This window comes from Xenopus tropicalis, chromosome 4 (genome assembly GCF_000004195.4).
Source record: "Xenopus tropicalis strain Nigerian chromosome 4, UCB_Xtro_10.0, whole genome shotgun sequence".
Classification (NCBI taxonomy): domain Eukaryota; kingdom Metazoa; phylum Chordata; class Amphibia; order Anura; family Pipidae; genus Xenopus; species Xenopus tropicalis.
In genome coordinates this window covers 126,162,207-126,186,106 of record NC_030680.2, presented here as the reverse complement: position 1 = coordinate 126,186,106, position 23,900 = coordinate 126,162,207, and the positions used below count along the sequence as shown (strand labels likewise).

At 39.7% G+C, this 23,900-nt stretch overlaps 2 protein-coding genes across 2 annotated transcripts; one reads left to right on the top strand and one right to left on the bottom strand.

Annotated features, from left to right (window-relative positions):
• The first annotated feature begins 4,046 nt into the window (after nucleotides 1-4,046).
• Nucleotides 4,047-16,216, top strand: traip (TRAF interacting protein). The gene is given in 15 exon segments (NM_001017318.2): nucleotides 4,047-4,173; nucleotides 6,029-6,086; nucleotides 7,768-7,851; nucleotides 8,340-8,379; nucleotides 8,904-9,031; nucleotides 9,158-9,252; nucleotides 9,452-9,565; nucleotides 10,532-10,619; nucleotides 10,855-10,944; nucleotides 11,342-11,430; nucleotides 12,581-12,736; nucleotides 13,214-13,268; nucleotides 13,361-13,486; nucleotides 13,692-13,742; nucleotides 14,211-16,216. Coding segments are annotated over 15 exon segments (1,392 nt in total). The 5' UTR covers nucleotides 4,047-4,075; the 3' UTR covers nucleotides 14,331-16,216.
• Nucleotides 16,217-17,955: 1,739 nt separating this feature from the next.
• On the bottom strand, nucleotides 17,956-21,576 carry tlr9 (toll like receptor 9; the record flags this gene model as incomplete). The annotated part of the gene is made up of 1 exon (XM_018093220.2): nucleotides 17,956-21,576. A coding segment is annotated over one exon (3,108 nt), but the record flags the coding sequence as incomplete, so codon positions are not given.
• Between the last annotated feature and the right edge of the window lie 2,324 nt (nucleotides 21,577-23,900).

The window sequence follows — 23,900 nt, the reverse complement described above, 5'->3', positions numbered from 1 at the left end:
GGTGTTGTGTTATGTATCCAAATTGAGATGGCTGGGTGGTTATGTGCCAAAAATTCCTTAGGAAGGGACACTGTATAACCACAGTAAAGCTGCTACAGTTTAGACTTGACAAAGAATGGGGTTCCACTACTAATATTACCATTGTTATGCTGCCATATATAAATACAGTTGTTTTAATTATCTTGAATGTGTTGTTCATGTAGTGTAGGAATGCAGGTATAGGATCTGTTGTCTGGAAACCTGTTAGCCAGAAAGCTTGCACTTGAACTCAACTAAGATGCATGAACCCATATTGGTGGCAAAACAATCCTAGTGGGTTTATTTCATGTTTAAATGATTTGCAGCAGACTTAAGGTATGGGGACCCAAATTACAGAAAAACCCTATATTTGTAAAACCCAAGCTCCCATGCATTCTGGATAATAGATCCTATACCTCTATACCCTAAGTAGCCAGTAGCAGAAAGGTCAGTATGGTGATGAGCAGTGTTGTAGCTCAAAGATACTAGCAGGCCACTGAATAGGAGGGCACTATTGTAAAATGTAGGCATGCAGCAACAGATGGAGGGAAAGGCAGAAAATACAAGTTGTTTCAAAAAGGGTAGAAGTAACTTGTTACAAATGTATAACAATGCATGTCTTTTAACAAGATCTGAGACAAAAGCAAAAGAGATTTTGTGCTGTATAAAGAATATGCATTTCACTGCTGAAGGTAATTACTAGGACTTTTTGTACAGTTTACTGTGTAGCAGCCCATATTGGTTCCCTGTGAGGTGATTTGACTTTGTAGAATAGATATAGCTATAGACAGAGCTGGGGTGAATGTCTTCTGAACAGTCCAGATCCCACAGTTCTCTTAATATGCCACTGGGGGCTGGCCTCCTCTATCTGACCCCCCCGCAGCTCAATTGGGATCTGATGTAAATCGTTCCTAATGTTAGCAAACTAATAGCACCATGATGAGCAAACTATTCACCTGTCTAGTTCTCACCTCAATCAGCACTGCAACAAACACATTTTAGATGATTTGGGAATAATCTACTTTTTTCTCAACAGTGATGTGTAAACAGTGTTATGGAAATCTCTGATACCAAGGGGCTGATTTACTAAGACACAAATTCGAATCTGAATTGGAAAAATTCCGATTGGAAAACGAACATTTTGCGACTTTTTCGTATTTTTTGCGATTTTTTTCGGCGCCTTTGCGACTTTTCGGAAATTGTTGCGACTTTTTCGTTACCAATACGATTTGCGCGAAAAAACGCGAGTTTTTCATAGCCATTACGATTCGCTCGTATCTTGTCGCAACTTTTTCGTATTGAGCGCTCGTAAGCGGCGGGCGAAACTTTCAGACTTAGCATGATTTTGGAAGCCTCCCATAGGACTCAATGGCACCCTGCAGCTCCAACCTGGCCCAAGGAAAGTCTCCCATAGGGCTCAATGGCACTCTGCAGCTCCAACCTGGCCCAAGGAAAGTCTCCCTTAGGGCTCAATGGCACTCTGCAGCTCCAACCCAGCCCAAGGAAAGTCTCCCATAGGGCTCAATGGCATTCTGCAGCTCCAACCCGGCCCAAGGAAAGTCTCCCATAGGGCTCAATGGCACTCTCCAGCTCCAACCCGGCCCAAGGAAAGTCTCCCATAGGGCTCAATGGCACTCTGCAGCTCCAACCCGGCCCAAGGAAAGTCTCCCATAGGGCTCAATGGCACTCTGCAGCTCCAACCCGGCCCAAGGAAAGTCTCCCATAGGGCTCAATGGCACTCTGCAGCTCCAACCCGGCCCAAGGAAAGTCTCCCATAGGGCTCAATGGCACTCTGCAGCTCCAACCCGGCCCAAGGAAAGTCTCCCATAGGGCTCAATTGCACTCTGCAGCTCCAACCCGGCCCAAGGAAAGTCTCCCATAGGGCTCAATGGCACTCTGCAGCTCCAACCCGGCCCAAGGAAAGCCTCCCATAGGGCTCAATGGCACTCTGCAGCTCCAACCCGGCCCAAGGAAAGCCTCCCATAGGACTCAATGGCACTCTGCAGCTCCAACCCGGCCCAAGGAAAGTCTCCCATAGGACTCAATGGCACTCTGCAGCTCCAACCCGGCCCAAGGAAAGCCTCCCATAGGGCTCAATGGCACTCTGCAGCTCCAACCCGGCCCAAGGAAAGTCTCCCATAGGACTCAATGGCACTCTGCAGCTCCAACCCGGCCCAAGGAAAGCCTCCCATAGGGCTCAATGGCACTCTGCAGCTCCAACCCGGCCCAAGGAAAGTCTCCCATAGGACTCAATGGCACTCTGCAGCTCCAACCCGGCCCAAGGAAAGCCTCCCATAGGGCTCAATGGCACTCTGCAGCTCCAACCCGGCCCAAGGAAAGTCTCCCATAGGGCTCAATGGCACTCTGCAGCTCCAACCCGGCCCAAGGAAAGCCTCCCATAGGGCTCAATGGCACTCTGCAGCTCCAACCCGGCCCAAAGAAAGTCTCCCATAGGGCTCAATGGCACTCTGCAGCTCCAACCCGGCCCAAGGAAAGTCTCCCATAGGACTCAATGGCACTCTGCAGCTCCAACCCGGCCCAAGGAAAGCCTCCCATAGGGCTCAATGGCACTCTGCAGCTCCAACCCGGCCCAAGGAAAGCCTCCCATAGGGCTCAATGGCACTCTGCAGCTCCAACCCGGCCCAAGGAAAGCCTCCCATAGGGCTCAATGGCACTCTGCAGCTCCAACCCGGCCCAAGGAAAGCCTCCCATAGGGCTCAATGGCACCCTGCAGCTCCAAACTGGCCCAAGAAAAGTCACCATACTGAAGCTTGAATGAATCCGAACGCTACGAAAAAATCGCAACATTTTGCGCAACTTTCGGAATGGCTACGAAAAAGGCGCGACTTTTCGCGCAAGTTTTAACGCTACGAAAAAAATCGCCAGATTTTGCGCAACATTCGGAATGGCAACGAAAAAGTCGCGATAATTTTCCGAAAAATCGCCAAATACCGATCATTACGAAAAAAACGCAATCGGATGCATTCGGCCCGTTTGTGAGTAAGTAAATGTGCCCCCAAATGTCTTTAGAGGTAAATAGGTAAGGTTTATTAGACACGTACACGGGCTCTGAGCAAAAGTTAGTCAGTACTACATAAAAAAGACAGCACAGGGTTTATATAGACTTTGTGACAGTAACATATGTCATAAGAAATGTATGAGCATAGGCGTTACCAGTGTACACGCATAGAAATATCTGAAAACAAGGTCTTTGCCAAATAGGTGGGTCTGTCTTCAAGGCTATAGTTGACGTAACTAAGGCTAGCTAGAGAACAGAATCCGCCCAATTTTTTTTACCAGCCAGGCGGCAATATCTGGTACCGCTAGGTTTCAATAAGAGACTGTATTGATCATTAAGAACGAGTGTCTCTCAGTATCGCCTCAGCGATGAAGAACGCAACAGCTGCATATTACAGGGATGCTATTAAACAGCTTAAGTATTGAACACAGATTTTGTTCAATTCTTTTAATTTCACCAAACTATACCGCCAGTTTCTAATAAAAAGACACAATGGGGTATATTTATCATGCTGTGTAAAAAGTGGAGTGAAGCATTATGGGTGATATTGCCCAGGGCAACCAATCAACTATTAGATTTCAACCAAAAAATCAAAGCGAAGCATCTAATTGGCTGCTATAAACAACATTACCAGTGATGTTTTACTCCACTTTTCACACTGCATGATATAAATATATATAAATACAGTGTCAAATGAACACATCCCAGAACACATGGCTTAATATACACAGCGCCAGCTTCAACTATAACGCCCTAAGAACATATAAAAGGCATATACGCCATCACGTAATAACATAATAGAAGTTTTGCGTAAAAGCAATTGTAGTAAGTAACCCGTATTTCCAGAGAGCGCAGTGACGGGGTTAAATGTACGTCATTTCCGCGGGTTTAGCCCTTGACCAATGAGAGGAGACGCAGGTAGCGTACGTGACGTTGCTCTTGCAGCGGCAAAAACAAACGTTGTTGTGGCTGTTGTTCCGTCACGGTGTCCTCGGTTGGGGGAATGTTGTTGTGACTGAGTCCAAGGCGGAGGCAGCCATGCCCATACGTGCCTACTGTACAATTTGCTCGGATTTCTTTGATAATTCGCGGGATGTGGCCGCGGTTACGTGTGGGCACACGTTCCATCAGGAGTGGTGAGAGATTCGTTCTGTTGCGTAACAGCACGGCATTGCCATGGAAACAGCGGGAAAGTCTGGCATTATACATGTCATAGAGCTGTATATATCCCCCAGCATAGGCTGGATTAAGGGGGGAGGGGGCTGCATTGTCAGAGCAATATAAGGAGATAAGTTTTGCTATAGCTGTCAGCTGCTGTGTCCTTGACATAACAACAACCCACATGGAATGGGGAGCAGACTGGCTCATCTCTTGCATCTAACAGCTGTGCAGCCTTTGCCCACTCCATAGCTGTTTGTCACCTCTTATTGCTGTTTTGCATGTATTAGGGTGGCCACACACGTGGCGATCTGACGATGTTTCACACGAAAACATTGTCAGATCCGCCACACACCGTCAGGGCTGAAACAGCAGATAAGGAGATAGAAACAATAGGACTTCTACCTCCTTCTGCCGATTCAGCCCTGACGGCAGATTTTGGTCAGGTGCCTTCTATGGCGACCGATCAAAATCTTTTAACCTGGCCGATCGGCGAGTCGTCCGATATCAGCAGCTTCCTGCGATATGGGTCGACTCGCCGACTTGCCATACACGCACCGAATATCGTACGAAACGAGGTTTCGTACAATAGTATCGGTGCGTGTATGGCCAGCTTTAGGCTGACATTAACATTAGTATGTCTCTTCCAGCTTTCAAATGGGGCCACTGACCCAGCAGCCAAAAACTATTGTTCTTTGAAGTTGCAGGGTTATTTTGTACTTTTTAATACTTATCTTTTTGTTCAGGCCTTCTCCTATTAATATGTGTCTCTCATTCACACCCCTGCCTGGTTATGAATATAAATGGAAGCCTAGCAACCAGACAAGCAGCAGAAATTACAAACTGGAAAGCCACTGAACAAAAATGTATGTCCAATGTATGAAACCCACTTATTCAACAGCGCTGTGGAATGTGTTGGTGCTTTTTAAATAAATGTTAATAAATACTAAAAGCTAATTTAACGACAAACTTTTCCATTAATGACATATCTTATGATACTATGCATTTGCTGCATTCTTAGATTCTAATCAGAGGTCTTTTCAAAGGCAAACGCAGGGGCAGTCTGATGTTTCTGTTAGTTCAGAAAGCTTTGTCAGGAAGACCCTAAGCACTGGCACTAAACCTCTTTAGGAAATGCTTTATGGGCACAGGAACAGATGCCTACACTACACTGTACTCTGGTACTGCTTTGCTGAGCATGGGATACCAGCTAGTTCCAAAACACAGCAACCATTTGTTACCACTAAAGAATAGTAGTGACCCCTTCAGATTAAATTGCAGCAACTTGGCCCTTTCTGCAAGATGTGTCACATTTATTAACTGACTTCTAGCTTGTAATCATATCTGAGCCCAGCTGTTCCTACTCTTTAATGTAGAACTTAAGCCTGTATAACACACTGTTCCCCTCATGGCACCACTGGGGACCCCTTTTAAGCTTACATGTTTGCTATACTTTGTTCTTAAAAAATCTGAGTTGCGCAATGGGGTTGCCAGGATCTCTTCAGGTCCTCCTTTTAGTTATCTTCTGACAGGAGCATGTGCAGTTGAAGCTAATGCAGACCTGGCTTCAATTGCACATTCTTGGTTTCAGCATTCATATAAAAGAGGAGCAGCATGAGATGATGTCTGCCAACACCAGAGCACTACTCTACCTCAAAAAAGGTACAGCAAATGCAGAAGTGGAGGTTGGGGGCAGTGGTGTTTTAAGGAGGGGGGGACAAGGTATATTCCAGTAGACTGGAATCTGTTACAAGCTAGAAGTCAGTCAATAAAATTATAGTTAATGCCCCCTGACATTGTTTTGGCCTAACAAATCTCTTTTGCATTACTTAGCTTGCTCCAGTGGTTTCACTCGGCTCCACATCGTACCTGTCCACAGTGTCGAATCCAGGTAAATTTAAAAAAAACTTTTATCTTGATTTTATTGCAAAATGTCACACTCTTAGGGAACACACTGTATTTGGGTATTTATGGGAATTCTAATTTGTATTCTTGGATATTTTAAGAGCCATAGCAGGGTAGTGAATTGTCTGAAGCTGTTCGGGAACTAACCAACAAAGGGGGCTGGAGCCCAATAACAAAACATAAACATAAGCAGTAGATGGTGAGGGTACCTCGCCAAAAAGTTTACAGTTTATTGATCTGAATTGCACAATATTAAAAATATAAATCACTAGCAGTCCAGAGACATCTCATCTACTCTGACTGTAGGGAAGATTTTCTAGGTTGAATGGCTGAAAATCCTACCAAAGCTTGCAAATTAAAGCATCCTATCTCCCAAGATAAAACATAATTATGAATGCCAGGTATCTTCTGAGCAGTGTGATGCCCAGTATGCATAGGATCATCTAAGTATGTGGCATGTAAAGGTCCCAAAATGAAAACATAGGGATTTGGCATTTACTGCATTTTATGTTTCAGAAACATTTTGCAAAAAAACTAAGTTCACTCCAGAGAACTAATATATATATATATAATATATATATTTTTAAGTACACATTCTGACAAGTGCAGAATTGGTTAATATGAATTTCTGTTCAGCTTCAGTGCTTTACATATCCTTACATGCAAAGATAAAATGTCCTAAATATGGTTACCAATGTGTGTGGCATATGTAGTGACCCCAAAATTAACATGTAGTGCATACATATTTGCATGGCTGACAATTTGGCTGCTATAAAATAAGCACTCTTTATGTGTTTGATGTGTCCTAAAAGCCCAAAATATATACATTACAGTATGCCAAATTCAGAATGGGTCAATATGTCTTTTCTGCACTAGATTACCTAATTGGAAGCCTTTCCATATTTAGCTTATGTTTTTAAATAACATTCCTGACAGTTGCCTCAAATCTTGCACTGCTGCAGTCTATCTCCCAAAAATCCCATAAGAGCCTCAAAATGATCATTTTAAACACACAGTTTTCAGGGATAATAACAAGTTAGCAAAAACAATGCAGAATGCACAATAAAATTGTAATAATAATTGCATAGTGAAATTATGGTCTGAATTGTAGTTTGTATATTTGACTGTGCTATGAAACTAATGGGCACAAACAAACAAACAACCATGATAAACTGTGAATGCAATAAAATCATCGAAATACAACACAAAACGTATGCATTTTTTTAGGCTAAAAAAAACCCAAAAATTAAACTGTAAATTGTATGTTGCTTGTGCATGTATGTGAGTGTGCAAACCCCCATTTAGTGGTAGAAGTGTATATGTGATACACTTGGTTGCAGAGAGGCAGGAAAACTACAGGATTGATGGAGGGCTGTCGTCTTTGCTGAAATTACTGGGGATAGGGCTCTGTGAGCAGGAATTGAAGAGACGTGGTTTCCATCTCTGCTGACAATCTGTGACACATGAAGGGAGAATAAATGCTGTTTATTTTGACATCCCCATTGATTTACAACTGAGTTATCTACATACAAGAATAATTAATTTATTTAAAGAATACTCTGAATTCAGAATAAAAGAGTTTCCAGGTAATATGTGATTTACTTGCTTCAGTCTTCCACTATGGATATGCAATTCATCACAGATATCACTTATTCTGCATTTTTCAGGTTAGCTCCAGGCAAATTATCAACAAGCTCTTCTTTGATATTGGTGGAGAGGAGGAGACTGTACTTGATCCAGAATCATTGAAGGTATTTCATTGTTTGTCTATACTTATTCATTTTCTGTGAAGTAAAACAAATACTATTTGATAAGTGACATTGAATTAATGATGGTGTAAAGGCTATAGTTTAATATGTTTTGTTTTGTTCTTCACTACAAGTTGTAACAATCAAATCACCAAGGGCCAGATGTATCAGAATCTGAGAAATGTGCTGGGTTTTTTTTTGTTTTTTTTTACCAGTGATCTATTTAAGATGAACTTTAGGTATGACGAAGACAGTATAGTTTTGAGTTTTCCATTTATCGTTGGTTTTATTGTTCACCGGTTTGAATTATTTGCCTTTCTATAATGCTACACTCCTAGCTGCAATGTGCAATTGCCATTTGGTTGCTATGGTAGCTGGTTGTAGTAGGTGATGCATCTCTTGCTGTATCTGAAACCCGTTTCCTGTTCATATTCCAGTCTGTCGTTTAAATCACAGCTTCGATTCTAACTCTTTCCTGTTAAAACTTGCAGAATGAAGTCGACAGAATAAAAGTCAGTCTGCTTGCAAAAGGTTGGTGGAAAAGTGCTACATACAGCTCTTTTGTTCATTTTTTCATTGTGTGAATTTTAAAGTTACTCTGTGGATTTCTTTGGGTTATTGTGGGGGTTTCTTAGTGAAATGTGTTTGTATTGTAATTTATGGCTAATCTCCGCATGTAAGGATGTAATACATTGGTGATCTCTCCAGCACTCTCTTGAGCACTAAACAAAGCAACAGTCTACTTACCTTTCTATTGGAATTGGTGCAAAAGAAATGATAGATGGAGTCATGAAAAATAGGAATTAAACATCTTATGGCTATGTCCTGTGTGTGTTTTCCCCTCCTCAAAATTTATAATATAATATGATCTTAACACAGCGTAGTCGTGACCACCTTTTACATGAACAGTCTACTTCTGTCACTTTTATGAAAGAGATTACGTTTTTCCCAGGAAAATTATCCCAATCAGCTGTCTTTCAAATGCTTATTGCTGATAATGCAGAATTTGTTACCACAACCAATATGAAGGACCTATAATTTATCTGTATTTACAGAGAAAGAGAAGAGAGAATGTCAGGGTCTTGTGGACTCTTTACGGGAGATGCTAGATGTCAGAAATGTCACTATACAATCCCTGCAGAAGGAGTTGGGGGATATGGAAATGCTCTGTTCAACACTAAAGGTAGTGGCTTTCTACCAAACATCTATTTTTAATAAATCTGTATGTCCTTCCAAACAGCAGACTTCTTCAGCTCAGTTTTAGCTATTTAGCTGTGTGTTCTAATTTTGTAGCGTTTGTTCTCCCTAGAAACAAATGAAGTTCTTGGATAATCAGAAGTCAGAGACCAAAGCTGCCAAGGATGAAGCTCGGAAGCTAAGAAACAAGCTGAAGACCATGGAAAGGTGTTTTTTTCTATATTACGGCACATTCAGCATATAACATGGCAAGATGAATATCTGGCAGTTGATTCATTCTTTAATAAAAACAACCAATACAAATACAATACATACAATACAAATACAAATACAAATATGCTCACAGATATGTGATTGAAAATATACTTAGACAATTCTTGATATTGCTTTTCCTCCTTCTCTGCAGCATTGAAGTGTTGTTACAGGCCCAGAGACCAGAAGTGGAGGAGATGATCAGAAATATGGGATCAGGACAGGCTGCGGTGGAACAACTCGCTATATACTGTGTATCATTAAAAAAGTATGGGTTTTTTTTTGTTTTGTTTTTTTTAAATACAATATGAAATGGTGAAACTCAATAAAATTATTTAAAGGCTTCTGAACTCTGTATTGTGGTACAGAGACAGACTAATTGGTTAATAATGGTCCTGTTTGGTCACAGAAAAGATTGCGTTCATTTTCACTAACCACTTTCTATACATATTCTAGCCATTTTAGTAGTGGAGAGACATTATGATTTTTAATTTTCATAGAAAAAAACCCCCATTATCCACATGCCTAAATTTAGACACTAACATTTCCATTGATTTCTATAGTATCTTGGTAGGTGACCAGATTTAAAAAAAAAACTCCTGCAAAATTTTCAAAATTATAAATATATTTCGTAATTAAAATGTAGCAGCAATAAACACCCAGTAGCCAATCAAATATATGGAATCTTACTGGTTTGTTTTTTAGTGTGCCGTGAACCTGTCAAAAGAATAGATGTAAATCACATTTACTATTATCATCCTTATCATCTATCAAAATATTTTGGGCAACATATGTTTTTTTTTATGTTGGTGTATACATTATATCCACTGTGTAGGTGGCCCAAATGGTCTGTCTCTTCTGCCAAGGCAATTTTCTGTAAATCCACAACAAAACGTCTGGGGCCAAGGTTAGGCTATGTTTTTTAAGCGGGATATGGGCAGTGAAACTCTGTTATATAAACAGTTTATATTTCCTCTTCATTGACCTCTGGAAACACACTTGTGTCTGACACTTTGGGGTCACACAAGGGCAGCAGGGACTTGTTTAAACAAATAATGTATACTAGAGCTCTGAATGCGTATGTTTTCCAAATATCTTTTTTTATGTATATGACTTGGGATTGAAAGCAGCCGGAGCCATAGAAGAAGATTAAACCACAAACTGTGCTTATAAAGTACTGCTACAGCCAAACGGTGCATTTTACTGTGTACTAACACCTTCTTTGCTCTTGCAGAGAATATGAGAATTTAAAAGAAGTCCGAAAATCTTCTGCTGAGATGACTGAGAAGCTAAGAAAGGAAATATTTGCGTCAAACAACAAGGTTAGGATATCTTAAATCCTCTATGAATTTCAAAATATTTACTATCAAAAGTCTTCTAGACTAGTTCTATCCTAGCAGTGCCTTATTTCACTATTGTAATAACAGAGTACCATGTTTATTATTCGGCAAAGTTAAATCGATATTTGTACTTAATTCTTTGAAGCAAATAAAAAGTATTGCATCTTACCCAGAATGCTAATATTCATAACTGAGAAGCTAACTTTGGTATTTGCAGGCACAAAAGGCTGAGCTGCAGTTAACTAAAGTACGGGAAGAGCTCAGTGCCAGTCAAAAGGAGCTTCACAATGCAGATAAGGAAATCATGGTGAGATGATTTTCAACCCTGAATAAATTGTCTAGATATTTGCCCATTGTTATTTTTAAAAATGGACGGAAATCGCCCATGAATGTGGCACATTGTTTTTTTTTATTTATGGGAAGTAACTCCATGCATATGTTTTTCATTTGAGAGTTTACCTCTTCACAATAATGTAGCATATGAAAAATGGTAGAACGCTTGCTTGCCTACACAAAACTTAAACAGATGTGGGAGTACCTTGCTTTAGAGCAATTATATCCAAAGTGACCATGAATTATTTTCTCAATCCAAAAGTGGACAATATTAAGGCTGGTCCCATGTGGGACAATGTGATTGGGATTTTCTGAGCATTGCACCGTGTGTGGCCTGCTTAAACTGTCCCATTCCATTATCTTTTTTGCAGAGCTTAAAGAAAAAGGTTGAGTTTCTGCAGAAGACACTTACCACACCAACAGCATCCAATGAAGCAATTAGTCGTTTGATCTTTGAGAGGTTTGTGGTTCTTCGGCACTTACATGTTGATGTTTTAGAGGTTCATACAGAGCTAAATTTGAATTTTTGTTTACCAGCTTTTGCTGTTTTTCAGAATATTGCATTTGCCAATAAAATGTAGTGGGAAGATATTTTGTTATCTTGGATTTTTATCTAAATACGTTACTGACTCATGTCGGATATCTCCTAGAGAGGAACTCCTTTGCTTGTACGTGATCCTTGTATCATGTTGTAGTGCCTTTTGTCACCTGGAGGGAAGTCATCTTTAACACAGAAAGGGCCTTCTCTTTACATTTAATGTAAGCCCACCTCATCAGATATGTTAGTATTATATTCATGTGATTGTTTGTGTTTAAAGGAACAGTAACACCAAAAAATTAGTCATTAAAATATAATGTACTGCTGCCCTGCACTGGTAAAACTGGTGTGTTTGCTTCAAAAAACCTGCTATAGTTTATATAAATAAGCACAACTAAACTAAAAGGATTTTCCATCAACAAAAACTTCTATTTTAAGCAATACTGTCTAGTTGAACCTAGGAAAACTGTGGGTAGCTGCCTGCTTGGTCCTGCAAACAGTTGACAGTGGACAAATGTCATTAATGACAAATTTTTAAACCCGTCGGATTGATTTTCTGACATCATATGAAAAACAACTGAGATTTTTTTTTTTTTTTTTTTTTTGGACTATTGCTTTGCTAATAAGAAAGTGCTTTTTTGCCTAAAGAAAATATGAACTAAAATTGTTTAAAAGAAATAATCTCCTTAAGATTTGGTGCACTCAATGACTGCAGGAGGAGACAATCTCAATGCCAGTGATTGTCCTTCTTTGCTGGCCAATCCTGAACATAGGAGACCCCACCCTGTGCTAATCTGTGTTTTGATTGGCTATGTATAGAGTGTATAGATTGGTAAGTATAGGTTGTGTGTGCTGGGTTTACTTGGAAGGGTTGAACTTGATGGACTCTGGTCTTTTTTCAACCCTATGTAACTATATGTATCTGGTCCTTTTATTTTCAACCAAGGCACTATTACCCGTAAGTTTCTACTGGCAAACAAGGCACAGGAAAGAAAATAATTATTAGGATTATGAATTTATTTTTTGTACTGTAGAAAAGCTGAGTACTAATGACTTTTCCTTTGTTTTTCAGTCCTGCACCCATCGGGTTGGAAAGACCAAAGCTCCGGCCACCAATAATGGGGAATGATATTAACCTTGATGTCACTTTTGACATTGATACACCCGAACACAGCACACAAAAAGCTGTTGTAGCTCCGTTCAAGAAAATGAAGTTTGATAGTAAAGAGTAAGCTTCTATGGGTGCAGAGTTTGCCATAAACTCTTGTATTGTGTTTTGCACTTGCATACCATGTGAAGAACACAGCAATGTAATGTAACATGTGGACAGTCTGTTTAACCTGAGTTTTTAACCAATAGTTTGGGGTATAAAATTGGGGTCACCATGCTGTTGAGAGCAATCTCCTTGAGTTCTGAAAGTTCTGAAACTGCAAGCAGTTTGAAAATTACACACTTATAATAAAAAAAATCTAATTCTAAACCAAATGCTGACTCCTGTCCAAAAAGGATTAAAACATCCTTGAATAGAGTAACGGGTCCCCAGGTAAAAATGTAATTTGACTAGTCTTTTAAATAAGAAGCGGGGAAAGTGTGTTTGTTTGGATAGACTTTCATTGGTGTCTTCCATGCAGAGAGTAGAAAGTGCTCAAATCTCCTCTTACAATAAATGGTTCATTTTACAGTTTTTATGTTTTTGATTTTATAGGAGTCCCATGTCCAGCCCAACGAAAACCCCTCTGCAGGAGAGCAAAGGTTTAATGGTAAGGAAGAGATCCAGCTGTAAGCCTTTGCTAGTATTTGCTTCCCAATAACGGTGCTGTGTTCTTACACAACTTCCTTATTTCCTTCACAGAGCTGGGCAGGAGGTAAAGCCGGAGCTGATGAAGATGACCTTACCTTGCCATCGTTCATTAAGAACTCGCTGATTCACAAGAAACCTGTAGGGAGTCTACTTAGCCTTCGGCAAAACACAGGAGCCGTAAGTAGCATGAGTGCCAAGGCAACGTGCAATTCAGTGGTTAGTGAGCTGTGCCCATTTTCCATAGAAAAGTTGCATTTGTACCAGCTCTCTTCCTGTCTATTTTTCCTGCCCTACGGTTTGTTAAACTATGGTTTCAGCTGTTTGAGAACAATATTTCATATATTCTGGGACTTTCACTTGTATATTTTATTGTTTCTTTTAGGTACGGACTGGATTTGACGGTTTGGGAGGAAGAACTAAGTTCATCCAGCCTGTATCCTTCTAAAACTGTTATTTTGTATAGAATATTGAGAGCATTTTATGATGGAGGAATAGGCATACAAGCAGATTAGCTTTTAAATCAGACTTCCCTCTACTTCCTCTCCAACCTTCTTTCTTACAATTGACTGAAATTCTACAGTCAACTTCCTAATTCTAGAAGGTTGTTAAACTACAACTCTCAGCAGAGCGTGAAGGGTTTCATTCTACAAGAAACATTCAGTGGCACAAAATGGAGGACACGTACATTACTAAGGGCATGTCCTCTATTGGATATCTACAGATAACAAAGCAGTATTTGCTGTTGTCCTCAGAGTGTATAGTCCTGCAGTATATTTGCATCTTAGACATTTAGTTTTAAGTTGTGATATACTGTGTATGTATGTATGTATGTATTAGTGTGTATGTGTGTGTGTGTAATTTTTTTTTTTTGTGAAATGTTATCCTTAGCCTATGTTATCAGAGTAACCTAACAGAAATCCGACCCTTGCATCAAAAGATGAAGAGGAAAAAAGTTTCCAGGCCCACAGCATGTACTTCCTCACTTGCCAACCAGCCCAGGCTAGAAGACTTCTTGAAATAAATATGCACATCTTGCAGCTTGGCATCTATATGGGGAACTGTTGCTGACATGTGATGGGGAATGGCAATCCTCATGACAAAAATGCCCGTAATGTCAATGTATGTGGATTATTTAAGCAGTGCATTGACTGGGACACAGTATGCCTTTAGAGCTTGAACTCTTGGTTTCTGACAGTTGCTAGGCACGTAGCTGTGATGCAGGAATGCAGAAGCTAAAACACAACTATTAAATGTATATATTTAATGCATACACTGACTGGAGGCAGAAGCTTTAACCCAAACACCAGGCATAGGAAACCAAAACTGCAGAACTACAGCAGACTATGCTATGTATGGACTATGCCTTCTTGATTATATTAAACAGCAATTCGTAAGGCATAAAAGCAAAACCTTAGAAAAACATTTATTTATTTTTTTTATTTCATTTTCGATTATTTTTTTTTTTTTTTTTATACAATAAATGATTTCTTAGGAAACTAGTATATGCCTAGGCTTTTTTTTAATCAGCTGTTTCATTTATTATCAACATATTGACCACTAATTGTCAGTATTCATATGCAATGGCACAATGGTTGCTTCTAATTTCTTGTCTTTGAGCCAATTATCCTCATCATGTTGACTTTTCCAGTTCTGTACTTGTAGATATTATACAAACTAACCACCCAGTCCCATTTGACCATTAACTATTATTTATATATTTATGACTTCAAGCCAAAGTAAAAGTTAAAGTAGTTTTAAAGATCCAGTAACACCAAGAAATGAAGACGCCCTAAAAGTATTTGCATATAAGTCTGCACTTTTGAAACTTCTGAAGCTTTGTAGAAGTCATGATATTTGTGGAAATACCTATAGCGATTTTGGGGAGAAGTTCATGGATACATGTTATATAAGGCTCTATTGAATGCTATTCAACAATTGGGGATTTGTTTTGGGCCACAGATAAGACAACTGAACAGAGCAGAGCCGAGCTGATGGCAAACACTGCAGTAAAGTGCTGCTTCCAGATGAAATTTCCTTTTAGGTTTATTTCCTTGTTGCTGCTACCAACCATTTAAATGAGATCATGCTTTTTAATGACGATGCCATATTTTTTTTAGCAAATGTGAGCTATGTGTATATCTGTGATAGAAATCAGAAGAGGTTTTTTTTTTATTTATGCTTCTGTTAATGGCTATGAGCAATGTTGCCCCTTGAAGTTACTGCAACTAACCTGAAACAGTATTTTCCTTTTGCATACAAGCTGTTCACCTTGTACAAAGGTGCTATTATGGCTCCAATGCCCACCCTCCCTTAGGCTAGATGTTTACTTGTTGACTTTTCCCCATGTTTCATGTAAATACCACCCTATAGACTGAGTATTCAGGTGCATTCAGGAGCCACCTGGTAACTGCCATACCAGATAACAGTGGGACAATACTGCTGCAGCTTTCTCATTCAACAGACTCCAGGATACATTGTACAGGTAGATTAGCTTTTCACCCATATTGTAAGAAAGGAGGTGTGCAACAATATATTAGCACTTGGTCTTTTATGTGAGCCATGCTTGCTGAAAGGCCAACTTGTACATAAAGATCTTTGGGCAATATATATTATTATTATGTATAGGCTGGTTGGTAGGTTACATTGCAGATATCTATAGACATGCCCTGGAATCTTTATTAATGGGCTTAATAAATGTCCAGTGTCGTACAGTCACTTCTACAGCTTATTTATATGATTTGCCTTTCAGGATGAGTTAGGCACAGCTGATGTGGGATGAGGTACTATTGAAGTTTCTGAGCTTTTGTCTTTGTATGGTATTATTTTATTTATTGTTCTTTGTTTGTGTCACATTTCCAGTCTTACCTCTGTATGAATGCAATGCCAATAAATTGTGTTTTTCCTTTCTTGAAGCATCCATCATGCATAATGTTTATAAAATCTGTCCCACAATTTGTTCTTTTTAGGGATGCATCCAATCCACCTTTTTTTCGTTTTGGCCAAATTCTAAATCTTTTATGATGGATTTGAGGAATGCTAAATCTGAACCCCAAGTTGCATATGTGAAGGAAGGAGGGAAAAAATTGGCAATTTCTTTAATCTAAAGTCATGTCATTTTAACGGTTCAGATTTAGTTTAGCCAGGCACTTTGATTTGGCTGAATCTTAAATCTGGGATTCAGTGCATCCCTAGCTCTCTCTGTTGTTGGATTCTACAATATTTTAAAGTTACTAATTATTATCACTTCCTTATAAGATCTACAGTCTATAGCCTGGAGCAGAACATACCAGTGTAGGCTGCATACACAGGAGAATTAGTCACTGTCATTTAATCATTTCTCCAGTTTTAAATTTATATTTAGTTGGCCAACAGCCAAAGGCTTATCTGATTGGCTCTTTTATTAATGACAACTATATAACAAGCAGTTAATAGGACACTGCCATTCCTTTCACCAGGCGTTTCACCAATCCTAGAAAATGGTGACCTGCTAAACACGTGCAGCTTGACAGTTGTTCCTCAAGATGAAGACAGATACAGATAGCACAGGACACTATTTACCTAGTAGCCTCCCCATTTACCAAGGATGATTCCCCTCCTCTAGATATCTACATCTCTGGTGCTGCTATATAAAAAGGGGCTTCAGGAGAAACCGATCAGATAACAATGAGAATATAAAAAAGTGTTACACTCATTTGGCCATTTGGGACATTTATTTGAATTCACTAGGGGTACAGCTTTTTATATGAATCTTTGCTAATGTATAGCTTACAGCAAGGCGTGCATACAAAAGCACACTATTAATATGCTTAACTGTGTTGCAAGCTAATACCTTGCATATTTTAGAATATTAGAATATCATTTACTAACAAAAGTACAACATGTTTTTTACCCACAGTGCAGCATTATTTCCCAGGAAATGCTCAGGGTAATTGCAAGCACACAGTAGAACTGGGTTTAACATTAGATTCAGTAAGTACAAGGCATTTGCACATATAGGTGCATGTTAGAAGTACAGTACCGTCTCCTTAAAGGAACAGTAACATTAAAAAATGAAAGTGTATAAAAATAATTAATATATTATGTACTATTGCCCTGCACTGGTAAAAGTTGTGTGTTTGCTTCTTAAACACTACTACAGTTATATAAATACCCTGCTGTGTAGCCATGGGGGCAGCCATTTAAATTGAAAAAAGGAGAAAAGGCACAGGTTACTAAGCAGATAACAGATAAGTAGCATAGATTCCCATTGTATTCTACACAGTTATCTGTTATCTTCTTATGTAACCTGTGCCTTTTCTCCTTTTTTCAATTTAAATGGCTGCCCCCATGGCTACACAACCGCTATTTCTATTAACTACAGTAGTCTTTCTGAAGCAAACATACAACTTTTACCAGTGCAGGGCAACAGTACATTATATATTAATTATTTTTATACACTTTCATTTTTTGGTGTTACTGTTCCTTTAAACACAGTATCACCAAAAGAAAATAGCCGTTCAAGCTGGGAAAAATGCAGAGGTTACATAGCAGATAATAGATAAAGCCCCATTATATTCTACAAAGCTTATCTGTTATCTGCTATGTGCTTTGAATGGCTGCCCCCATGGCTATACAGCAGCTTTGTTTATATAAACTATAGTAGTGTTTCTGAGGCAAACACACCAGTTTTACCAGGCAGGTACTAATGTCAGGGCTGCCTTGTGTATGTTAAGCAGGGGGATACCTATGTTTTTGTTTATAGAGGCAAGTACCTTTTGTGAATAGCGTAATTATTAGTTTTTATCCTCTGTACTCTGCTAACCATGCCCAGGGTCCTCCATTATTTTTGCTACCTTGCAATGCTTCTTGCATTGTGCTGGACCATGCCTCTCTAAATATGTGCATATAAAACCACTTGCTGTATGTATAGTACAGCCACAATATAAAGTTTTATTGAAGGATGAAGGGTAACTAGTTTGCAGTTAGCCTTCATTTTTTACTTTTATTTACCCTAAAACCAGGTAGCAGTTTCAAAGTCAGAATAACAGATCAATAGGACAGGGTCAGAAAAATATTTACTATTGAAATTTAAGAATAACACTTAAACCAAGAGCCTCCTATATTACATTTCTGGGGGTTGCATGTCTTTAGCTGGTTCAAGAATATAAAGGATCCATAGTTTATTTGTCCACATATTTTTTAAGTTGAGAGCCACAGCAACGGCGACTGTCCTGCCTTATATATATACGCAGCATATGCCAGAAGTGAGAGTGTGCTTTGGGGTTACATGGCCAGTTCAAGAAGCTCTTGGGGCAAAGCCTCTTCCTCGTTAGAAAATACTGAGACATTTTCATCTTGTGATCCAGAACAACTAAGGCCACCACATCTTTTTTTTCATCGAGCAGTCTTTGATTGGACATGAAAAAGGCATGGCGCAGAAGACCGCAGTTGAACCATTCACGTGTAATAATGAAAATAGTCTTCTTGCTCCTGTAGATAGAATCATAGAGGTTCTCAATGCTTGATCTCCCAGCTATCCAATCTCTTTCTTCCAAGCACAAAGTAAATCCTCCTCTCTCAGGACTTTCCAGCTGCACCAACAGCTCATTATAAACCCAATCTCTAACAGAACTGTTCTTTGTGTTGAAGGCTATAAAGGCATCAAAATGTTCTGTGGATTTGTCATGAAGTTTTGTGTAACTTCTGAGAGTTGCCACAATTAGGTGACCTGCATACCACAGGTTCCAGAAAAAAAGGTTCCATATGGTGGGGATGACCATCAAAAATATCACCAAAATGCTTGACCAGATAAAACATACATGTCCGTATAATTCTTGACATGACTGTGGGTCCATTGAGAGGAGAGACCTCCCTCTCAGACTATCAGGTGAGTCGCATTTCATTCCTGTGGAAAGATGATCAACCGTTACTTCGGTCTCCATCAAGAATGTAATGAACCAATAAGCTTTACAAGTGCATTGGAAAGGATTACCACTTACATCGAGACTATCAAGGTTTTGTAGGAAATTTATAGGAAAGCTGGTTATGTGTATAGTTTTAATGAGATTGTTGCTAAGTATAAGCTGTTTCAGTTCACTGAATGAATCAAAGAAATCTTTGTCCAGAGAATTAATTTTATTGTATGTCAGATTCAGAAAGGCAATATTACTTTCTGTTAGATTAGCACGTAATTTTGTCAGAGCATTGAAGCCAAGGTCCAAGATTGCTAGATTGCCCAGATGTGCAGTTTTAGCCCAGTTAAAGGTATAGAGTTTATTATGGGAAAGGTTGAGTTTCTGTAGCGACTCTGGTAGTTTTTCCAAGACTTCATTTGGAATGACTGGAAGCTGATTATAACTTATATCCAATATTTTTAGACTCCTAAGATTTGTGAACATATTTAAGTATGTGTCTTTGCCATACTGCCACGAACTTCCGAGCTCATTATTTCGAAAGCGAAGTGTTTCCAAGGAATGGCTCTTTAACTCCCTCGTTATCCGTAGACCAATAAAGTTATTGTTGAGGTTTAGTTCAACCAAAGATGTTAGGTTTTCAAGGAAGTCGAGCCTGTGGTTTACTCCTTTCATCATAAACTGATAATCATTGTGTGCCAAATTAAGTATCTTAAGTCTGGGAAGTTCACTTAAAGCTTTATAATAGTACATGTCAAACCTGTTGTGTGAGAGATCCAAGTGGCGTAATGACTTTAAGTGACCAAATTGAGTTCCATTCAAGCGCTGGTTAATATAGTTGTAGCTCATGTTCAGGCATTCAATTTCATCCATGCCCAAAAACTCATCAGGGTATATACTCCCTATGTTATTAAAAGACAAATCAACAGAATGATTATATTGCCAGCACCCTGGGTACTCAACCTCCCCTGCCTCCACTTGTTTAGGGCCACAATGAGAATCCATCCATCCTCCATCTACTTGGTTTCCTCTATCAAAGAGAGGTGGATGCATTGCCAGCTTTTGCCCATGTTTATGTTCTTCAAAAGAGATTAAATTTTCTGACAAGCTTATAAAGCGCAGAGGTTTATGTGTGAATAGCATACTTAAGTTAACCTTTAGAATAAAGTTAGTCCTGAGGCTAATTTCTCTGAGGTTGGGCAAGCTAAGCAAAGGCATTATACCTTCTTCATCCAGGACATTAAAGAAGTATCCAACAATTGTTATTCTCTCCAGAGACTTCATCCTGGCGACATTAGAATTTAGGACTAGTCTTTCATACATTGAATAGGGCTTGAAATTAAAATCTAAATTCAGCTCTTTGACGTTTGTTAGAGCTGAGAAGAATGTTTCAGTTTCAAGGTTCAAGAAGTTGTCTGAGAGAACCAAATGACTTAGATTAGTCAAACTACTGAATAAAGAACTATGCAATGTGTGCAGTGAGTTCCCCCTAAGGTTTAGATAGGAAAGCTTATGAAGGCAGTCAAAGACCCCTGGGACTAGTAGCAAGGCACTGTTATTTTTGCATGGGTAGCAAGCCTGAAGGGCATGATCACAGCGCTGGCAATTCCATTGCAGATCAAGACTATGCAGGTTATTCAAGTTGCACAAATCTTCACGGTCTATTTTTGAGATCTTGTTTTCTGACAAGTCAAGGATACGAATGGAAGATGGAAGATTTTGTGGAAATGATGTAATATTGTTAAAAGATAATGCCAATTCCTCTAAGAACTCGTTGTTTATAAAGGCGCTGTCTGATAGATGAAATGGTTCACATTGCTTGCTGTAGAAACAGTTGTATCCAAGACGTATCATTTTCACATTGTTAAGCCTGGAAAATTCCCATCCTGAAATCATATGAATCTGATTTAAATTGAGATTCAAGAACTTTATGTTTTCAGGAAGGGGAGGTATGGAGGTCAGGCTGTTGCCACTGAGGTCTAGATTGGTTAAGCTCTTCAGACTGACCAAGGCATGTGGCTCAATGATCAACCTACAGATTTCTTTGTAAGGTCTCAGGTTGCTTGGTTGGCAATTATCACTTAGGTTAAGAATCACAAGATTTGGTACCCCAGAGAAGGTGGAGTTAGCCAGCAAGCGTATTTCATTTATTGCCAGATCAAAGACTTTGACACTTTGTGAAACAATGTGAGGGACGTGTATTAGTTGACGCTCCCTACATATTACAGTTGAAGCATTGTTGAAATCATCACATGGAAGGAAATGTGGAATCTTGCAGAAGGCCAGACACGCTCCTAAAATCAAGCCCAGACTGAGCGGTAGGAACACTTTTCGTTTCTGTTGAGCATGTAAGGAAACAATGTTATATAAATGCAGGTATTACACTTAGTAGCATACAATTTAAGCCCCCCTTTTTATGGTTCAATACTTGGCCCACTCTTTGCTGATAAAGTTTCACACAAGAAAAACATAACAGTTCCACTTGCTCCCATTCATTGATTTAGTTACCGTATACCAAGAACCTCTGGTCAAGTGCAGGTTTCTTCAACCAATAGCTCTCCCTTTGCTGTGGAACTACAGTGTACATCAGATATCTTCAAACGTTGCTTGCAGATTGTACAATATGTTATCTAAGCACTTCCTGTTATGGATCAGTATATTGTAGGGACCCATAGGGTTAATACGTACCTATGGCTTTAAGCCCTACTAGTTCCTTCTTTGTCCTGTTGCTGGGCAGAGGCCCATGTATCTAGTGTGCCATTAGCATATGAGCCTTATTGGTTAATAGGCAGACCACTCCCTTGGCACTTCAATATAATGCTTAGCAAAGGGGTGGGTCTTCCTCTTTGGCTGCATCTGGTGACTCAGGTGGAAGTTCACTGAGCCTGGGATCAACAGGACACTAGTAAAGCCTTCTACCCTAGAGTCTGTATCTAGCTTTAGTGAAGTCGGAGAGCAGGGATGAGGAGTAGTGAGTATCAGGATAATGTGTAAGAGCACTTTCTAGGAAAGTGAGATAGTGAAATTAGTTAGAAAGAGCAGTTTCTGGCTCCAACCAGAGAGATTAGTTGGAAGTACAATTCCCTACAGGCACTGTTGCCTTAGAGCAGGACCACAGTTAAGATGCAGGTAGCAGGTCAGTTCCTATCCCTAATCCATAGTCGGCTGTGGGGGCTCCTTGGCTGCTAAGGGACACCCTGAGGATTACAGATACTTGGCCAGGCTACTCTCCACAGGGAGGTCGTGCTGGTTGGTGGTCCTTACCTTCCCCACCCTCGGCTGAGGTGGATTAGACCAGTGGACACCATATTTTTCTACCGTCTGTGAGATTATCTGATATCTCCTCTGTGTGAGTATTGCTATAACCCTGTGGATCATTGTCTTGGACAATAAACAATTTACATTCTGGTTTACCACAAAAGAACCTTCTGGCGCCCATTCTTTCGTTTGCTTACACACAGCTTAAGTGAGTTGTAGTTGCACTACACCCCAAGGATATTTCCACATAGCGAAAGCCCATCTGGCGTGTAGAGTCCTATGTACCCCATGCTCTAAAGCCTATCTAGCCAGTATTGCCTGTTGTTACAGTCAAATAGGGGTTACAATACCTATTACTTTCAATATAATATTTTAACCAGTGGACACATTTTGCACTGGTAATAGCATAATTTTCATGCTTTCATATTGTTTTTGCCCTGTATTTATAAAATAAAGTGCCTACATATTTACACAGTTGTGGTTTAAAACAGCACACAGCTATTATGTAGAACGGGAAGCCTTCAGTAAAGAGTGGAGCTATTTTACTAACTTTTCTAGTCCAGATATTCCTAGCAACCAATCAGCAAATAGCTTTCATTGGTCTTACAAAATGTGTGCAGGGTTGGTATGGGTAAATACTGAGCGAGTTTTTAGGGTGTACAGTTAGAACTGTCTGCCAAAAAATCTGGCAAAGCCTGCATAGATAGAAAAATTGAGATTGGGGTAGTTAGATAACTTGATGCCAGGGCAAGTAGTGTGGCAAAATACATCCCATAGAAGAGCTGACCAAGCTAATACGGGGCCACACCAAGGTGCTATTTTGCCCATTCAATTTTTCGGTGTTGGAAGATGCTGCACAATCATGGGTATATGAGAGCATATGTATGTACTGAATATTTGATCATGTTTTTTGAGCTTTCCCTTGCTGGAAGTATTAATGAAAGCTAAACATAACTCATGATGTATGGTTGTTTTTACCTTTAATCTATGCCACCAATGTTTAAAGGAGTAAATGACCATGTGTTAGAGCTCAGAGAAGCCATTCCTCGCTACAAAATCAACCGCCACCCTTTGCTCTTCTTATGTGTTTGTGTGTGTGTGTGTGTGTGTGTGAGAGTGAGAGAGAGGCTGTGTTAGAAAATGGCTGTTCCTCAGTCTGAAGGACAGGGGATAAATGTGCTTGTTTGTGTGTGTGACTATTTGCTATGGTCCAGTAATGGGGGTATGATTAGCTGTGGCTGCTGCACTAAGGGAACCCACCTTATCTCAGTTTCCTGTATTTTTGCTGTTAGGAGAAGGTTGGTATTGTTGTGTGTAGATCACTTCCCATTAGGTCTCTTGTGTTTTGGCTCAGTTACCCCATTGGCAGCTCTGTTCTGTTCCTATTTTTCTGTGCTAAACTAGTGCATTAAGTGCCTCAATATAATTAATGTATTTTATAT